Source organism: Nasonia vitripennis, chromosome 2 (assembly GCF_009193385.2).
Source record: "Nasonia vitripennis strain AsymCx chromosome 2, Nvit_psr_1.1, whole genome shotgun sequence".
Classification (NCBI taxonomy): domain Eukaryota; kingdom Metazoa; phylum Arthropoda; class Insecta; order Hymenoptera; family Pteromalidae; genus Nasonia; species Nasonia vitripennis.
Genome location: NC_045758.1, coordinates 446,602 through 464,312, shown reverse-complemented (window position 1 = coordinate 464,312; position 17,711 = coordinate 446,602). Strand labels below are relative to the sequence as shown.

The 17,711-nt window shown below is 55.5% G+C and overlaps 1 protein-coding gene across 7 annotated transcripts in view; it reads left to right on the top strand.

Moving 5' to 3' along the window:
• LOC100116939 (homeotic protein spalt-major) overlaps positions 1 to 17,711 on the top strand; it is an 81,940-nt gene that overhangs the window by 61,865 nt on the left and 2,364 nt on the right. For 3 of the 7 annotated variants that reach the window (XM_016982331.3, XM_008209623.3, XM_031922898.2), the window contains exons 2-7: positions 7,645 to 11,580; positions 13,995 to 14,128; positions 14,710 to 14,997; positions 15,500 to 15,920; positions 16,953 to 17,101; positions 17,501 to 17,674. In XM_016982331.3, the coding sequence (XP_016837820.1) occupies positions 7,645 to 11,580; positions 13,995 to 14,128; positions 14,710 to 14,997; positions 15,500 to 15,920; positions 16,953 to 17,101; positions 17,501 to 17,674 (5,102 nt within the window). Of the gene's footprint in view, positions 1 to 4,853; positions 5,182 to 7,644; positions 11,581 to 13,994; positions 14,129 to 14,709; positions 14,998 to 15,499; positions 15,921 to 16,952; positions 17,102 to 17,500; positions 17,675 to 17,711 lie in introns of those variants that run through there. The other 4 variants (XM_031922899.2, XM_031922900.2, XM_031922897.1 and 1 more) reach the window with 3 other exon arrangements.

Sequence of the window (17,711 nt, the reverse complement as noted above, 5' to 3'; positions counted from 1 at the left end):
AGTCCACTTTGTTCGCGGCGTCCTGCACGTACAGTGTACAGTGTACGCTGTGCAGCTCGTGCGGCTCCTCGGTCTCGCGAATAGTGGGGATCCCAGCTCATTACACGCCGCGGCGGTGCAGCCATCCTTTTCCTCCGCTCTTTCTCTCTCCCACGCCCGCGTAAATATCCGGGTACTTATGCGTGCGTCGGTGTGCGCTGCAACGTGCATGGAGGCGAAGGTGTGCAGCGCATGGAAGGGCGGTCCGCGGCCCGTCAGCCGCCGAGCCAATCGCGGCCCACCACGTGTGCAATTTCCTTCCTTCGATTACGCCGCCGGTTGCTGCCCTCTTTCTCTCTCTCTCTCTCGCTCTCCCTCTCTCTCTCTCTCTCTCTCTCTCTCTCTTTCTCTTTGCTCGGCTAATGTTATATGCGCCTCGTACGAGAAAGCTTGCTTTCGGTCGGATAGCCAGCTCGCGTGTATGTTTATGTACTCCGCTCTCTCGCGGCTAGCTGTAGTCGGCGATTTCGCTTCGCCTCGTCTTGGCTCATTTCTAGAGCTGCGGTTTCGCATGGGAGCCAACCGCGGCGGAATCGCACTGTGCGGGGTTGTCTTTTGCCTTATTGAAATTCCACGGGCCGCGTTTTGCTGTGATTTTAATTCGCACATATACGTGCGTTGGATTATCGCGCGAATACTTTCGCTCCAATTTATTGTTACAATAGTTTCCGCTGGCAACATACGATACACAAACAGCCGCCGAGCATATTTAATTCAGTCCCTTCGGGGAATGTAGAGCAACCTGATACGTGCTAGATAGCCGAATACGTACGTACATAGTTCGCGTCGCTCGCGATTGTCGAATGGAATATTTCAAAGTAAAGTAATCGCCTTGACGTGTGTAATAGTTGTAGAAGGCGAAAAATCGGACTCCGACGCTGCTAGCGCATAATTAGATCTTGAAATTTAAATTAGTCGACGCGAATCTGACTAATCCCCGCGCGTCGAATGAGCGAATTCAGCTCAAGGAGACGCGGCGAATACAGCGAGTAGAGCATACACCTATATCTGGCTAGTGCAGGCGTCACTAAAATTTAGATCTCGATTTTTTTAATAAGAGCAACTTCTCTTCAAAAATTCACAACGAATCCCCAGGTGGACTCAACATTTCAATCGGAGCTGCGCACCAGCAGCATTCTCCGTATAACACAAAAAGCCCACCTGTTCGTCTTCCAATAAAAGTGTCCGGTGGTGGCTGCACGCGCACGCGCATAGTACTCGCTCGCGCCGTCGTGTACCTCGAGCAGCTGAACGAGGTGAAAGTCGCTTGAGCTAAGCCAAAGTCAATATCATCGTCCCTTTTCATTCGTCATTCGGAAAATCAGCAGCCCGCAAGCAACGTCTCCATATCGACGCGGCTGGATGAGTTACGACTTCCGACCCATTTTACGCGTGCATAATTGCGTGTACGCGTGTCGCGCGCCTTGCGGAAAAGGCCGGAAAAAGTGCAGCAACAGCCGATTGGAGGTCAGCAGTGCCACGGGGCTGCCGGCTACCTGCTGGCGCTTTATGATTTACGCGATTTGCGGCTGCGGGCCGTAAATCATGCTCCCGTAACGAGGGTCGCCTCCTGCATGCGCCGGCAGCCGTCGACTTTTCCTTTTATTCGATCCACTGCGGCGAGCCAAGGACGAAGTCGCGCGCGACACTCCGTCAGCTCTCTCTCTCTCTCTCTCTCTCTCTCTCTCTCTCTCTCTCTCTCTCTCTCTCTCTCTCTCTCTCCCTCCCTCCCTCCCTCTCGGTCTCTTCGACAAGCAAGTTGACGAGATGAGGAGGAGAGAAAAAACGCGCGCCGGCAGCTCGCACACGTCGAATTGCGCAAAAGCTGGGGAAAAAAGGAAGGGACGACACGACGCTTTTCCTCGGACAGGCTCTCAAGGTTCCGCTCGCATTCTTCCCGCGCGTAGCCGAACAGAGGGAAAGAGAAACTCGGCTTCGCGCTGGATTGTAAATCATCGCGCGCAGTTTTTTTCTGCCGCAGTTCGCGCAGCTCGCTTGACTTTTTTCTCTTGTATGGAGCGCGCGTTGCGTGTACGCTGTGCCTGCTGCGGTCGCTTATGCGTCGACGCGCAGAGCTGCTAAAGGCGAGAAAAGCCGATGACGAAAAACTGGACACAGCGCGCGATGACGAACCCCGGGACGTCGCCTTTATAATGCCTATACACGTGTACGTGCAAAGCTGTTTGCGACTCTCCGGGCTAGCTGCGCGGCGCGTTTGACATATTTTTTGGGAAAGTTTTTCCACGGCATTTCGAACGCTCCTGTGCAGCGCCAGAGCGAGAATCGATGCGTAAAACATACGCGATTATAAAGTTGTTTTCGATGCATAATACGCATCGCGTTATCCGTTCAATTCCCCCATCGGGAATTCAATCGAAAATTTATTCTTCCTCGACTCCCGCGAAATAAAGCGCCCGTCGGAACATCCGCTCGAAATTTGTACACGCGTATGCGCCTCGCCTTATTTACCCCCTCCTCGGCTCGTGAATTTTAAATGCAAATAGCGCGCCTGGGCCGAAAAACGGCGAGTTTATAGCGAGAGAGAGAGAGAGAGAGAGAGAGAGAGAGAGAGAAAGAGAGAGAGAGAGACAGAGAGAGAGAGAGAGAGAGAGAGAGAGAGAGAGAGAGAGCGAAACTCGCAAATGTCAAAGGCTTAGATTACAGGCGCGTGCACGGCCGGCATCATGAATTTTAAAAAGCGCGTCCTCGCGATCGTTATACACTTGGTCATCGACGAAAAATACGACCAATTCGCGAATTCCAGTGCTCCAGATCGGCAATTGTCGAGAGTCCAGTCTCTAGCAGTCCATAGAGCTCGGGAGAAGGAAGTAGGCGGCCGTACGGAAGCCGTAGGAAGTGCGACTGTTCGCACTCGATAATCGATAATCGAATTAGCTGTCTTATCCCCGACACCTGCCTAGTTAATCTCGTGTGCGCTAGCCTACACTCGCATGTGCTTTCTCTCCGTTCTCTGTGTCTCTCGAGTAGTCACCAGTCAGTCGATCTAGATTCTAGGCCAGAGCTCGATCTATGCTCATTTCAGCCGCCTGCACGCTGATCGTCTTTTTTTGCAATTTCACTCGGATCTCGCTCGCGTGTGAGTTGCTGCTTTCCCACTAGGCATTGCGCGGCTATGTGTATCGCGATGACGACGTCGCGCGGATGTGTGTTTGCGTTTTATACGCTTCGCCAATTCCTGATCGCGCTCGTTTACTCGTTTCGCCTTTTTTTGCCTGTCCGGAGAGTTTTGTTTTCCCTTTTTCTTGTTCCGACCATACGCGCTTGTCCATAGCGCAGCGCGGCTCTGAGAACTGTGAGAAAATTTGTGGAGCGCGGGTATAGTCTAATTTTAGTAAAAATAAATTCAAACTAGAAGAAAGCACACGGCGCTGATTCTTCATACGATTCAGTGACCTCTTGCTCCAGCCACTTGTACGTTTTTCCCCGATTATTTGAATAGCGAGCGAGGCCCGAGCCGATGATAAATGTTAAGTAAATAGAAAATTTCTCACGACACTCGCCTCGGCGTATTTTCCTCTCGAACACTGCCGCACTCCCGCACGAGGAGGACGGGCATTTTTCACACATCATACCGGCGGCGCCAGAATTAATTTTCTATCCTCTACGTAACTCCCAGCCGTCGTTAATCACAAACCGCGAGTTTCCGCGACACCAAGATGCCGCTCTCGACCCGTAAATTTTCCGCGGCCGGCTCGAAATCCCAAAACGACGAGCGGGACGTACATCATTTCGCGGCGCAGCTGAATGTCAAAGTCAAGTCTCGCGGCATCCTAAAAATCTCCCTCTCCCGCGCGCCGCCCGCGCGTAATTTATATACGCGATTTTATTTCGAGTGGGCCGCTTTTATTCTCGAGCGCGCTCTCGCTCGCGAGTCGTTTTATTTCGAGCTTTTATACGCGGGCGCGCGCGCGAGAGAGAGAGAGAGAGAGAGAGAGAGAGAGAGAGAGCCGTTGTATACAAAGCACGCTTCCGAGAGATATCTTGACAGATGTTTGCGTTCTTCCCGAAATAAAGAATTCCCAATGCCACTCGCGAGCGCGCCAGCTCTATGCTCCTACTTTGCCGCATCGCGGGAATAAGGATAGAAAAATCATAGAGCCAGGGCGGCGAGCCGATAATCCGGTCGTTGATCCTTCTGCAGCGGCCAATTTTCCCGCGAGGCCGTATACGCTACCGATGGTCGATCAAAGCCTCGTATATCGATCGAGAGGTCCCCTGTTCAAGGTCGTGTTTTTCACTCTACCGAAGTGTGCCCGTTCTTTTCATCCAAAATCGAAACTCTCAACCGCAAAATATTGCGCCGACAAACAAATATCCAGGGAGCAGCACCGAGCAACTCGTCGTCTCTGTATTGGTGTATGCGCCATACAAACACAACCCGCGCCTTCTCCTCTCCGAACGTACGTGCACACAGGGTGTCGACGGGAGCAGGAGAGCCGCGCAGCAGCTCTCTCTCTCTCTCTCTCTCTCTCTCTCTCTCTCTCTCTCTCTCTCTCTCTCTCTCTCTCGCTCTCGTATAATAATTAATAATCCGCGATCGGTGAGTGGCTCCGCGGAGGCCCCGCCCTCGGCTCCCGGCAGTCCCCCACCCCCGCTCTGATTTATGAACCGCAACGCCCTCCCTGTCATAACCGCCGCGGCGAGATATTGCTCCCACTATCGGCGGCGCGCTCGGTGGGGAGAGACGAAGCGGCCGAGGCGTAGGAGTAGGAACCCCGCTCCCCGCGCCGTGGTGGGGGCGCGCGAGGGGCACGAGCGGCGGTGGGAGCGCGGCCGGTTCCCCGTCGGCCGAGCGCCCCAGCGCGATCAGTCGCTTTTCGTCTTCGGGCCGCGAACAGCCAGCGAGCGAGAGAGCAGCGAGTTTCGCCTTCTGGTTCCGACTTTTCGGCGGTTCGGTGCAGTGATCATGAGATAGTTGTGCGCGCGAGGGCTCCCCCTTCCCGCGAGCTCCCCGCTCCATTATTCTGGATAACGCCGAGCAGGACGAGGCTGCCAGGATGCAGCTGATGCGCTGGAGCATCACGAGGCGGCTCGAGAGCCGCGGCGAGAAGCAGCGCCGGGAGGCGAGGATGTGCCAGCCGGACACAGCCGAGGCCAGGCTCTCCTATTCGCGCTGCTCCGGTATGACCCACTGATCCGAACGTTTTCCCGTGTCGCCCAGTTTCAGTGCTCGTGTGGGGAGATTCGGAGTCGCGCTGTTTTGAAATTTGCCGGAGCGAGTGTCAGCTCGCGCGGCCCGTCGCTCGGCTGTCGTCGCCACCCGATGGAAATTATGGAGGAATTTCGTTAAATTTCTTCGGCATACGAATGTAGGATTTCCGAGTGTAACTTATGCGCGTGTGGGATCCGAGAGAGAGAGAGAGAGAGAGAGAGAGAGAGAGAGAGAGTAGAGTGAGACTGCCCGGTGCGGGACGGAGCATCTGAATAATTTTCTCGTTTAATTAAAATATACGCCTTTAAGAACATCGCGCCCATCGGACGTTGCCGAAGAATGGAATTTTTCTCCGGGGATCGCGCAAACAGTGCGAGAAACGAGCGGACTTCGGCCGCGATAACTCACGCGGCACTCGAGATTCCCGGCTGACTTTTTCTCGACACCCGCGCCGCGCAATAAAAATTCTGTCTCGCCTAATGAAGCCGTTTCAGACGCCTCGGAGCTCTCTTCCCAGACGCGCCCTCCCCGCTGCGGCCTACGTTATTAGCATCTGACAATTAACACCTTTTAATTGCTGCTTTTTCCAATTGTTTTTGCGCGCGCCCGATAAGGACTGCCGCGCGCAAAGACGGCAGACGGAGGAAGCACGCGGAAACCAAGTTTGCATAATGATATTGTGCGCGCGATCCATATTGTGCGATAACTATATGAGTGTTTAACGAGCGCCGCGTACGTATACACTATACAGTGCAGCGCCGCGCGATAATCTGGGAAGCCGAGGCGGCGACCACTATATAACGCGCCTTGTGCTCATGCTTGCGTCGTCGCGTTATTACGTCTATGTAAATACGCCGAGTTTTTAACTCGCCGAGCGTCCGCGACTCGTTATCTCCATTATTATTTTAGCTGAGGCAAAAAAGCATAAAGCCGAGTAGCTCGTGCTTTTTGCCGAGCGGCGGCGGCGGCGGCGGCGGCAGCGATTTACATTTCAAATCGCGCTTCCGAGCTGGAAATAAAGCTCATAATATTTATTGCGCTAGATTAAGCGCTCGCTATACTCGCTTGATTTACGCTGGCGGCGGGAAAGCCAGAAAATTCCTTGATTCTTCGACAGCGCGTGATGAATTCTCGAAGGAGCGCGACTGGAAGTCGGGGACTGAGAACAAAAAGAGAAAAATTCGAGCACGCGTGTGTTTGTTTGTGTGCGGGTACAAAGCGACGCGAGCGCTGCTGTGACCGGTGGCGCGACGCGGTTCAAGGCGACGCTGTATTTTAGCATAAGAACTTTTCAACAATTTTCGCATTTTATTCGGCCGGCCTTCCGTGCCACCAGTTTAATTATAGCCGCCGTGCGTGCGCGCTTTCTCGCGCCATTGTTCGCTCCTCCGGGTGTTTGACAATTACGACGTGCGGAATTTCGTCGATGGAAACCCCGATTTTCCGCGGAAAACACGCTCGGCACACATAATCGCCGTTTCCCAATGAGCTTTCTTTGCTCGAGCGTTACATCAATCGCGCCCGTCTATCTCGCGTAATAACGCCGAGGTTTCACACACCTATGCGCCGAAGATGCGTGATTTATGCCTCTTCGCCATTTTCCAGCGACGCACTGCATAAATTTCTTACAGCCCTTCCATAATTCTCGGCGGCGAGCGTTCATAAGCAGCCATCCTTTCTCTATGCGCGCACAGTACAGTGTACACGCCGCGGATACTTTCAGCGAGGCTCGTTTTAAATTTCAACGCCGAGTAATGACATTAATTTTGCGCCCGACCTTGGAAAAGGCTGGATTGCTTTTACGCTTTAGTTTTACGGGCTTTATGGCCGCGTAAAGATCACTATCTTGTAGCGGAGTATTAAAATTTCTTCGCGTTTAGTTCGATTTCGCGACCTGTGCATAAGTAATTTCCTCGGAGCGCAGCTGTCGCGTTTAATGGAGACTTTAATAGCAGCGGGATCCTCGAACTTTCGGACTCGGCGATCGTCGACTCTGATTTCTTTTCTCTCTCTCTCTCTCTCTCTCTCTCTCTCTCTCTCTCACACACACACACACACACACACAAGGTGCAGAACCCACTCGGCGCTTCCCTCGGTTTAATATGCGTGTACTTTTTATCGGGGGATCATTAAAGTAAATTGCCGCTGCATGTATAAATTGCCCGATGTCCCGATGTTAATAATGGCACTTGACACGATAATGCGAGGACCATTTATGATTTAATTTTCTCGAACAATATAAATTATCGCCCCACATTACGTCCACTTCCGTCGTCATCGTCATTAGGCGAAAAAAGGAGGCTCGTTACGAAACGGCCCGGCCGGCCGTTATTCAATCTCCGTTAAAACAAAGCCTCCGAATAATCGGAGCAGCATATTCCCCGATGGCCGTCCACAATGCTAAGCTCGGACTTTGCTTTCAAATGTTGCAGGGGAAGACAATGACTCAGCGGCGTCGGACGGTGAGGAGAGCGCCGGAGGCGGCCCGGTCGGCGACGAGGCGGTTGACCTCAGCTCGGCGCGCTCCCACCACGGGGACGAGGATCTGGACGAGCGCGGCGAGCCCGAAGAGCCCGCCGTGCCGATCGAGCTCCCCGACGACGAGGACGTCGACGAGCAGGATGAGCCCGAGGACTTCGACGAGGCCCAGCCCCAGGGCCAGCGCGTCAAGAAGCTCCGCCAGGAGCTCGCGCCCGGCAACGAGGACGACGAGGAGGGCTCGCGCAAGCGCATGCGCCTCTGCCAGGACGCCGAGAACAACAACAGCTTCGTCGAGGGCGGCCCGGCCACGGGCGTCTTCCCGCCCGCGGGCACTAGTCACGTCACCCTCGAGGCCCTCCAGAACACCAAGGTCGCCGTGGCCCAGTTCGCCGCGACGGCTCTGGCCGGCGGCGCCGACAGCGAAGCGGCCCTCCAGGAGCTGGCCGTCCTCCAAAACACCCTCTACACTCTGCAGCACCAGCAGGTCTTCCAGCTCCAGCTGATCAGCCAGCTGCAGCAGCAGCTCTCGATAACGGCCCAGCAGGCACCGGCCCTCGCCGCTGGCCAGGAGGCGGCGGGCAGCGGCACCCCCGGGCCCGACAGCAAGGAGGCCTCGCCCTCGCCGGCTGCCAGCGCGACGAGCACCTGCACCGGCACGGCGACGGCCCTCATCCACCCGAAGCCCCTATCGTCGCTCACGTCCCCGGCGCACTCGCGGCCCCCGAGCCACCACCAGTTCCAGCAGCAGCAGCAGCAGCAGCCCTCGCCCTCGTCGACGCCAGTGGCCCTGTCGGGGCAGCAGCTCGATCGGCCCGCGCCCTCGGGCAGCTCCTCGCCCCTCGGCTGCGTGGCCCCGGCGCTGGCCAGGAGCTCGAGCAGTCCGCTGAACAGCGGTGGCGGCGTCGGCGCGCCCGGGGCCACGCCCTCGCACCAGGTGCCCGCGCTATGCTCCATCAGCTCGTCGCTCGCCTCGTCGATCATCACGAACAACGATCCGCTGCCGCTGCACGAACCCAACACCCTGGAGATGCTGCAGAAGCGCGCCCAGGAGGTGCTGGACAACGCGAGCCAGGGCTTGCTGGCCAACAACCTTGCGGACGAGCTGGCCTTCCGCGGGGGCGCCGGAGGCAAGGGCTCACGGCTCTCGCCGTACGACGGCAAGTCCGGCGGCGGCCGCAGCGAACCCTTCTTCAAGCACCGCTGCCGCTACTGCGGCAAGGTGTTCGGCAGCGACTCGGCCCTGCAGATCCACATAAGATCGCACACAGGTGAGCGTCCCTTCAAGTGCAACGTCTGCGGCAGTCGCTTCACCACCAAGGGCAACCTCAAGGTCCACTTCCAGAGGCACCGCGACAAATTTCCCCACGTTAAGATGAATCCCAATCCCGTGCCCGAGCACCTCGACAAGTACCACCCGCCCCTGCTCCAGCAGCTGGCCGCCTGTGGCCAGCGTCCCCTCGGCTCCCCGCCCCCACCCCCGCCGCCCATGCCCCCGCACAGCTCCTCGTCCGCCTCCTCGGGGGCCTTGGCCAGTCCCGGCGCGCCCCAGCAGCCCCCGCCGCCGCCGCCCTTCCACGCCGCGGCCTTCCTGCCCCCGCAGCCACCGCTGCCTCTCGGCCTGGCGCTGCCCGGCATGCCCGGGGCGCTCTACCGGTCGCCCCTGCTCAATTCCGCGGCAGCGGCGGCCGCAGCAGCAGCCGCAGCCGCGGCCGCGGCCTCGCACCGCGACCTCGCCTCCGCCGACCAGGACGGCCCGGCCGACCTTAGCAAGCCGCTCGGCACCCCGACCGCGCGCTCGCCGGCACACTCGCCCAACTCGCATCATTCCTTCAACGAGCACTGCCAGAAGCAGCAGCAGCTGATGCTGCAGGAGCAGCGCGACGAGCTCGTGAAGCAGGAGCAGCGCGAGCAGTCCTCGCCCGCGCGGGACCTCAGCGGCCATCAGCAGGAGCAGCAGCGCCAGCAGCGCCAGGGCTCGGAGCCCGCCGAGGGCATCACGCCGAAGAACGAGCCCGAGGACGCGGAGGAGATGAACGAGGAGGAGGCCGAGGAGTACGAGCGCGGCTACCACATGAACGCCTCGCCGGGCGGCGCCGGCCAGCTGCAGCCCAGCCAGCTGATGCAGCAGCAGATGTACGAGGACTGCAGCATGGACAGCAAGCGCAGCGGCAGCCGGCTCGACGGCGAGCCCGGCGACATGGAGCCCGAGGACGACATGGACGAGCAGCCGGAGAACCTGTCGCACCGCGCCAACCCGGCCTCCATGCTCCAGCAGTCGATGCAGGTCTACCCGGGCGCCTCGCCGGCCAGCAGCAGCGCGAGCAGCGGCAGCCTGCAGACCTCCTTCGCGAACATTCTCTTCCCGGGTCTGGGGCCTCATCCGCAACTCGCGCCTCACCATCCCGCCAACGCCGCCGCCGCCGCCGCCTCCTCGCAGCCCGGTAACCAGAATCCATCCTCCGCAGGCGCCCAACAGCAGCAGCAGCAGCAGGCCGCCGAGATGATAGACCCGGCCCGCGACCCGGCCATCTACTCGAGCCTCCTGCCCAGGCCCGGCAGCAACGACAACTCCTGGGAGAGCCTCATCGAGATCACCAAGACCTCCGAGACCTCCAAGCTGCAGCAGCTCGTCGACAACATCGAGCACAAGCTCACCGACCCGAACCAGTGCATCATCTGCCAGCGGGTGCTCTCCTGCAAGAGCGCCCTGCAGATGCACTACCGCACGCACACCGGCGAGCGGCCCTTCAAGTGCAAGATCTGCGGCCGCGCCTTCACCACCAAGGGCAACCTCAAGACTCACATGGGCGTGCACAGGGCGAAGCCGCCGCTCCGGCTGCTCCACCAGTGCACAGTCTGCCACAAGAAGTTCGCCAACAGCTTCGTGCTGCAGCAGCACGTCAACCTGCACACCAACGACCCGACCGAGCTCACGCCCGAGCAGATCCGCGCGGCCGAAGTGCACGATTTCGCGCCCGGCTACCCGCACCACCCGCTCGCGGCGTTCCTGCCCCAGGGCTTCCCGCCCCTGCACCCGGCGGGCTTCCCTCTGGGCTTTCCTCCCACGGCCAGGCAGCACGCCCTCGAGAGGCAGGCCGCTCTCGACAACGACGCCGACTCCAAGGACTCGCTGCAGCTCCAGCAGCAGCAGCACCACCACCACCACCAGCTGCAGCTCCAGCAGCTCCACCACCAGCGCTACCTGGAGGAGCACGCCGGGGGCGCCGGCGCCGACGACATGGACGACGCCGAGGACGAAGAGGAGGACCGCCGGGAGGACGACGAGAGGTGCGACGACGCCCGCGAGAGGCGGAGCAGCCTCGACGGCGACGAGGACAAGGACCAGCAGGAGCTCGAGCAGGAGCAGGAGCACAAGGACGGCTCGCCGCACATGCCCTCCTTCTCCACGTCCCTGGCGGCGCTCGAGAGCCAGGTGCGCACCATCACGACCATGGCCTCGGGCGGTATGGGCATGAGCCAGCCCCCGCCGGTCAAGTCGCCCTCCGCGTCGCTGCACCGGTACAACGGCAGCGAGAAGAGCAGCAGCCCGCCCAGCGGCCCGGCGGCCTCGGCGCCGCTCGACCTGACGCCCCGGGCCTCCTCGACGCCGGCCTCGGTCAGCTCGGCCCCGATCTCGCCGCCCGGCAGCGGCGGCAACCCACAGACGCACCACCCGCCCCACCCGTTCGGCATGTTCGCGGGACTGCTGCAGGCCGTCTCGACCTCGCCCACGGCCAGCCTCAACAGCGGCGTGGCCGGAGCCCCCGGTGCCAGCGCGGTCAGCCCAGGACCCGGGATGGGGCCGCTCGCCTCGCTGACGACTTCCGCCGTCAGGGCCGCGACCTCGACCTACAATCCGCTCGGTCTGGCGGTCGGCGGCTCGGCAGGTAGGCGCTGATCTCATCTGATCTGATCCGATGCGATAACGATGATGACTATGACGATGATGATGTCTATCTCTCTGCGCTCTTATATGTGAAAGACGACGGGGGCGAGATGCGGTTCCCGCTACACCATCTCCTTCAGATCTCGAAAACTATATGATATAAAAAAACTGCTCTCTCATTCTATCACTCTATCGTGCATATATACATACTCGCTTCATTAGCTCCTTTATTATTATTATTATTATTATTATTATTATTATTATTACTATTATTATTATTATTATTATTATTATCATCATCCTTAGGATTATCATTATTACTTGGATGGGTAGCATCTCGACTGTGCTTCCCGCGAGCTCTGAACTTAATTATACATATAGACAGATATAAATGTGTATACGGAAATGCATTATTGTAGAAGCCTTTAAAGTCAAGTCGATTCCTTACGATACAGAAAATATATGAACGAGTTGCTTCGATCGTTTGATGACAAATTGTTTGTAATGGCACACATATATGAACATGTTTTGTGTTGTATTGTAAAAAATGACAGAGGAGAAAAATTATTATTATTACTATTATTGATACTATTGATACTATTAATATTATTGGCGAGAAAAATTATGAGTCAGTTATATAGTTTATCCTTAGAAGTGAACAAAGTGACGCTATAGCATATTATCTGAGAAATTTTAGTTCTACCGACGTATTATTTTGAATGTGAAATAAATATGTTAATTATCCAAAATTTCGTTCGTTGTTTATTGTTTTTTATTCTTTTTTGTGCGTGATCAACACTTTTCAAAGGCTTTGTTAACCTCATGTCTCTCTTGTGTTACTAAAACTAATAATACACTCGCTCCTGAATACCAAAGTCCTTTACTTGGTGTAGCCGGACCCCCACCTCTCCTCACACTCTTTGTATATAAGTTTCGCTCCTTTCACTTAGATCTTAATTATTCTCATATGTACTTGCTCTCAACGTTTATAGTCCATTGAAATCGAGCTGACCGTATATATGACATAAGTAATTTTCAGAATCGAAGTAAAGACTCGCTCTCTATATCTGATTCAAATTGAATTCCAAAATTCTTTATTATGCATTTTCCTTCGATTCTGACTCTTAGATGATAAACAAAATGGTAGTCTACGCTGAGAAAAAGATCTATTTGTCGTGCCTTGTTGAAAATTCACTAACAAGAGTGTCGCCTCGTGTTGTGTGTGCCGTTCCTCGAAGCCCTTGATTGCGTGCTCAGACTATTTTTTCGCGTCGATTCGAAGAAAGCAGACTAAATCCTTTTCTCAGTCGCTCAGACAGTTTAGAAGCCTTCGTGCCTGCAACGCCGCACAGCTCTCGATCGGCTCGGAAAAACTGCAATACAATTAGCTGGGACTCTTCCCCGCTCCGGAACGTGCCTACCGCTAATCGCGCCCGTTATCGCTGTCGTTCCGCGATCATCTCGGCAAACTCACAATTACCATCGCCGTTCTTGTACGAGCTTCGACATTCTTCCTGTCTCGCAACGAGAACTGAATAAATCGTCTCGCGCCCTAAGCAGGCGTTTTCTCCGCGCGGGCATTATCTTAATGCATCCTGTTTTACATTTTAAATACGTCCACTTGGCACGGCGGAGCGCATGTTTATCCTCGTAAAACATCGGCCGGAGCTGCTGCGCCGTTTGATCTCCTCTCTCTCGCGCGCGCACCTTTTCTATTCATATGACTTTTTTACGCGCGCCACGATCGCACTCGCGAGAGAAAAGGCTCGGGCGACTCTATTCAGTGCGCGCACCTATGCGGAGCCGATTCTTCGCGCCGCGCGCTTATAATAGTTACGCGCGCGCGTTCGTCCAGCTATGCGTGCGGGGAACGCAAAATTATTTCACGAATGCATCTCCGCAGTCCGATAGAATGGCGCTCGCGCTGGCCAGTTGAAAAAACCTGCCCGCTGGAATTTCCGTTTGATAAGGGGCGACTTCTTTTATTTCGCGGAGCGCGTTAACGCGAGCCTTATACTCTCTATGTATCTTCAATGTAAATCGATTTGCTTCATTAATAATTGAAAAGCCTCGCGTCTCGATAAAGTCCGCACGCGCTCTCGGAAGCGAAAAACGCGCGCGCCCGCGCGCTGCCGAGCAATTTTTATCGAGTAATAATCGTTGTATAATACATCGGCATGGTGCTGCTGCCGCGAGATCGCATGCGCCGCCGCTTACAAATTTATGTATATAAAGAAAGAGCGCGGGTATATAAAGGCGGTAAGTTTCGGCTCGTAAATCGCGAGCGCGCGCGAGTCAAGATAATCGCGTACGGCTGCGCGCTCGCGGAGCGGAGCGGCGGCGGCGGCGCAGGAGAAGGAGAAGCAGAGTTCAGGGAGAGCCTATATCACTAAATCATCGCACGATCTGTTGCAGTGCGCGGCAACACCACATGCAACATCTGCTACAAAACGTTCGCGTGTAACTCGGCGCTGGAGATTCATTACCGGAGCCACACGAAGGAGCGACCTTTCAAGTGCACTATCTGCGACCGGGGCTTCTCCACGAAGGTAACTTTTATCATCCTTTCGGACCTCGCTGTTTTTAACCCCCTCACACCTCTGGTTTTCCCTCCATACCTACGTAGACGTACTCGTACGCACGCTTTGCTCCCTGTAAACTCTGTGTGTCCGGGAGTCGAGGCTGCTCTAGGCGCTTCTAAATTTGGCACTGCTGCAGCCGTGGGAGCTGGCTCGCCGAACCGTGCTCGAGTAATATAGGGCTCTTACTTATCGATCATCGGTTCGCTCGCCGCGCGGTAGCAGTAGCAGCGCGTAGTAGTAGTAGTGCGGCGTGTACAGCTACCGCTACTTTTGGCCATGGATAAGTGCTGCTGTCCCTTTTCTGGCTTTCCGCATCCAGCTCGCGGGCCCGCGGAGGAGCGAGTCACGCTTTTACCCGGGAGACTAGCTACCTACCACTGATCCGCCCGCATGATAATAGTCTCGCGCGGCCTGTAAATTGTTTATTCCGCTAATTGCCCGTTGCGCCGAGCGCTGCAGTTTGTGATTAACGCTAAGATTGAAACGAAACCAGAACAAAAAAAAAAAAAAATTATAAGCAGCAGATGTGATGATGAAACAATTTGCAGAGGAGCGACGGAACGATGGCGCCAGTCGAAAAGTGCAATTGCGCGGAGCGCGCGAGGCGCAGCGCCCGCGAGAAGGCGCGCAGGAGACGGAGGGCCGAGGAGCGCCGTTTGAGCGGCCGAGGGCGGACCGGCGGCGGCGGCGTAGCAGCAGCAGCTGCGGGCGGAGGGCCGACGCCGTCCTCCTACGCAGCCGCGCTCTACGGGCAGGACTCTATGCGTCTGCCACCGCCGCCGCTGCCGCCGATGCCATCCGCCCTCGGACTGCTGGCTTCCGACCCCGTCTTCCTGGTAAGAATTCAAATCTCTCATGCATCCACAGGCAGCGCCTTCTCATGACTATCACAATTTTCATCATCCGTACTTTCTACTTCTTCTTCTCGACCGGTCGCTTGCTCACTTTTTTTCTTTCTAAAATCGCAACACTGTCTCCTCGACTTGGAGTTGCGGCTAAGATAAGGCTGTTCCAGACAGTTGTATGCGCATTACGCGCATTATGCGAATGCTTGCATATTCATGCCACCTCGATCGTCGCTTCTGTAATATAATCGCTTCCTCGTGCATAATCGCTGCTACGCGCGCTCACGACTTATTTATCTACAAACATTTATTACGGCCGAGCTGAAAAACATATTGAGCAGCTAGTGCGCCGATCGCCTTGAGAAGCACCCGGCGAGCGTATAATAGAGAAAAACAGAGAAAAGTCATTTTCAAAGTACAAAGTCAAAATCAAGCGCTGCATCATATGCTATGCAATCGAGGCCACGCAACGTCACGCCTTCCCTTGTTTTAGGGCAACATGAAGCAGCACATGCTGACGCACAAGATCCGCGACATGCCGCATCACCTCTTCGGCGAAGCGAAACCGCCCGGTAGTCAGCAGCAGCAGCAGCAACAGTCGCAGCAACAGTCGCAGCAACATTCTCCGGTGCCTCCCCCGCCGACGCAGCAGCAGCAGCTCCTGCCGACCAGCCAGGCGAGTCTCCACGAACACCTGCAGCAGCAGCAGCAGCAGCGCGACAGATCGAGAAGCCCGGTGTCTGCGGACGAGTCGAATTTGGCGCCGCCGCCACCGCCGCCGCCCCCGATGCCACCGGTCTCGCAGCCGCAGCAGCAGTCCATACCGCCTCCTTCGTCCTTGGACGGCGGCATGGCCTCCATCAAGAAGACAGGCCTGCCGGACAACGACCTGCCCGCGCCCAAGAGGCCGCCCAGTGAGTAACGATTTTCAAATGTTTGTTCTCGCTGAAGAAGGTGTGTTTTTTCCCGCTTTTTATCGAGCTACTCGATGGTTCGCGCCAGTCGGAGCGTACTTTCCTGTTAGAAGCTTATGCATTTTCATGGCTTTCGATCGTAATCTTTTATTTGTTAATCATTTGAATTTCAACTCGGTATTTATAACACTCACCGCGCGGGCTGTCAATGAAATGGATTATTCGATAACGTCATTTGGCAATATTCAATCATTTGAAATTCCAAACATTTCGTCAATGGCATTCAAATGAGCCGCGGAGAAATTTTGTCATTTGAAATTCCCGCTTGGACGCTTGGAACTGCGCGAAAGTAAATTTCCAATTTCACGGAAACCGGCACGAGCAAAGGCATCGCCTAATGAGAATGCACTTTCGAGGATAAAATTGTAAATATACGCATAAATCGAGAAAGAGAAATACAGATGGAGAATATGGGAGAAAAGGAAGCACTCTTGGCACTCTTATCTCTATGACATCTCGCTTCCCTATAGTCGACCGTAACATCATTATCTTCTGTGTCGATCTGCGCAATCCCGCTTTTGTGCTGACTTATATACTTATCATCCCCCTAACCAACTCTCTCGTACCGCGGCCTTTGATAACCATAACATCATGTTACTCTCCGAGTAACTGACCTCTGCTGTTCTCGGCACTTGGTGGCAGGTTACATCCCTTTTACGGCTACACCTACCACTAGCACGACCGGCACCTACTGTATCGCTAGCGTAAATCTGCCCCTTCTGGCACCGCGCGGGGGCTGAAACGCACGAATAATCGATGATCGTTACGCGTATACCCGCGTCGCGAGACGGACATAACTCGCCCTCGTGATATATGTATGCAGAGAAAGGGGTCTCTTCAAGCTTCCCCGCGCGCCTCGTTATACTTGTGCGTGGGCCTCGCAAATCTCGCGATAAAAATGAGCTGACTTCTGAAACGCCATATAATTGTTGGGGACAGCTTAGCGAATTTCTTGTGTGTGTGTATTTGCAGGCATGCCCAGCAAGCACTTGTGCCAGGTTTGCAATAAGAATTTCTCCTCGTCCTCGGCGCTCCAGATCCACATGAGAACACACACCGGCGACAAGCCCTTCCAGTGCACCGTCTGCCAGAAGGCCTTCACCACCAAGGGCAATCTCAAGGTACCGCATCATCGTCAGCGACGAATCACGACTAAAGGAAATCTATACGCAATAAAAAGGAAAAAGAAAGAAAACAACCCTTCCCCGGAACACTAAATTCCTATCCTCGGCGCTGCTCGCTTACATCCCTCTTTTCTTGTACTCTTCTAACTCGTTAACCCAACGCCTTCTCTCGTGTGTGTTGCCTCTCGCTATCTGCTACGTTTTCATTTTCCTATACTAACGCTATACGAAGCTCTGCTTAGTGTACCGAGAAGATGTGTCGTACTCAAGTAACGAGCTACCAGCCGAGGGTGTTTCGCATATGTGGTCCTTTCCTTTTCTTTTTTTGCGCTCGGTTTCCCTTCAAGCGCTCCGCCGACGTTGACTAAACTCCACCATCACTTTGAAATTCCACAGGTACACATGGGAACTCACATGTGGACCAACGGGGCGTCGCGTCGCGGACGACGAATGTCATTGGACATACCCTCGCTTCCAATCTCGCCCAAGGACTCGGAGTTCCTGCAGCGCAGGCCGGATCTCTTCTATCCGTACCTACCCGCGCCCTTCCTTAACGGAGTGCCGCAAAAGGTAAGCATCCAGGAGAAGCCAGCCCAGAGATAAGAAA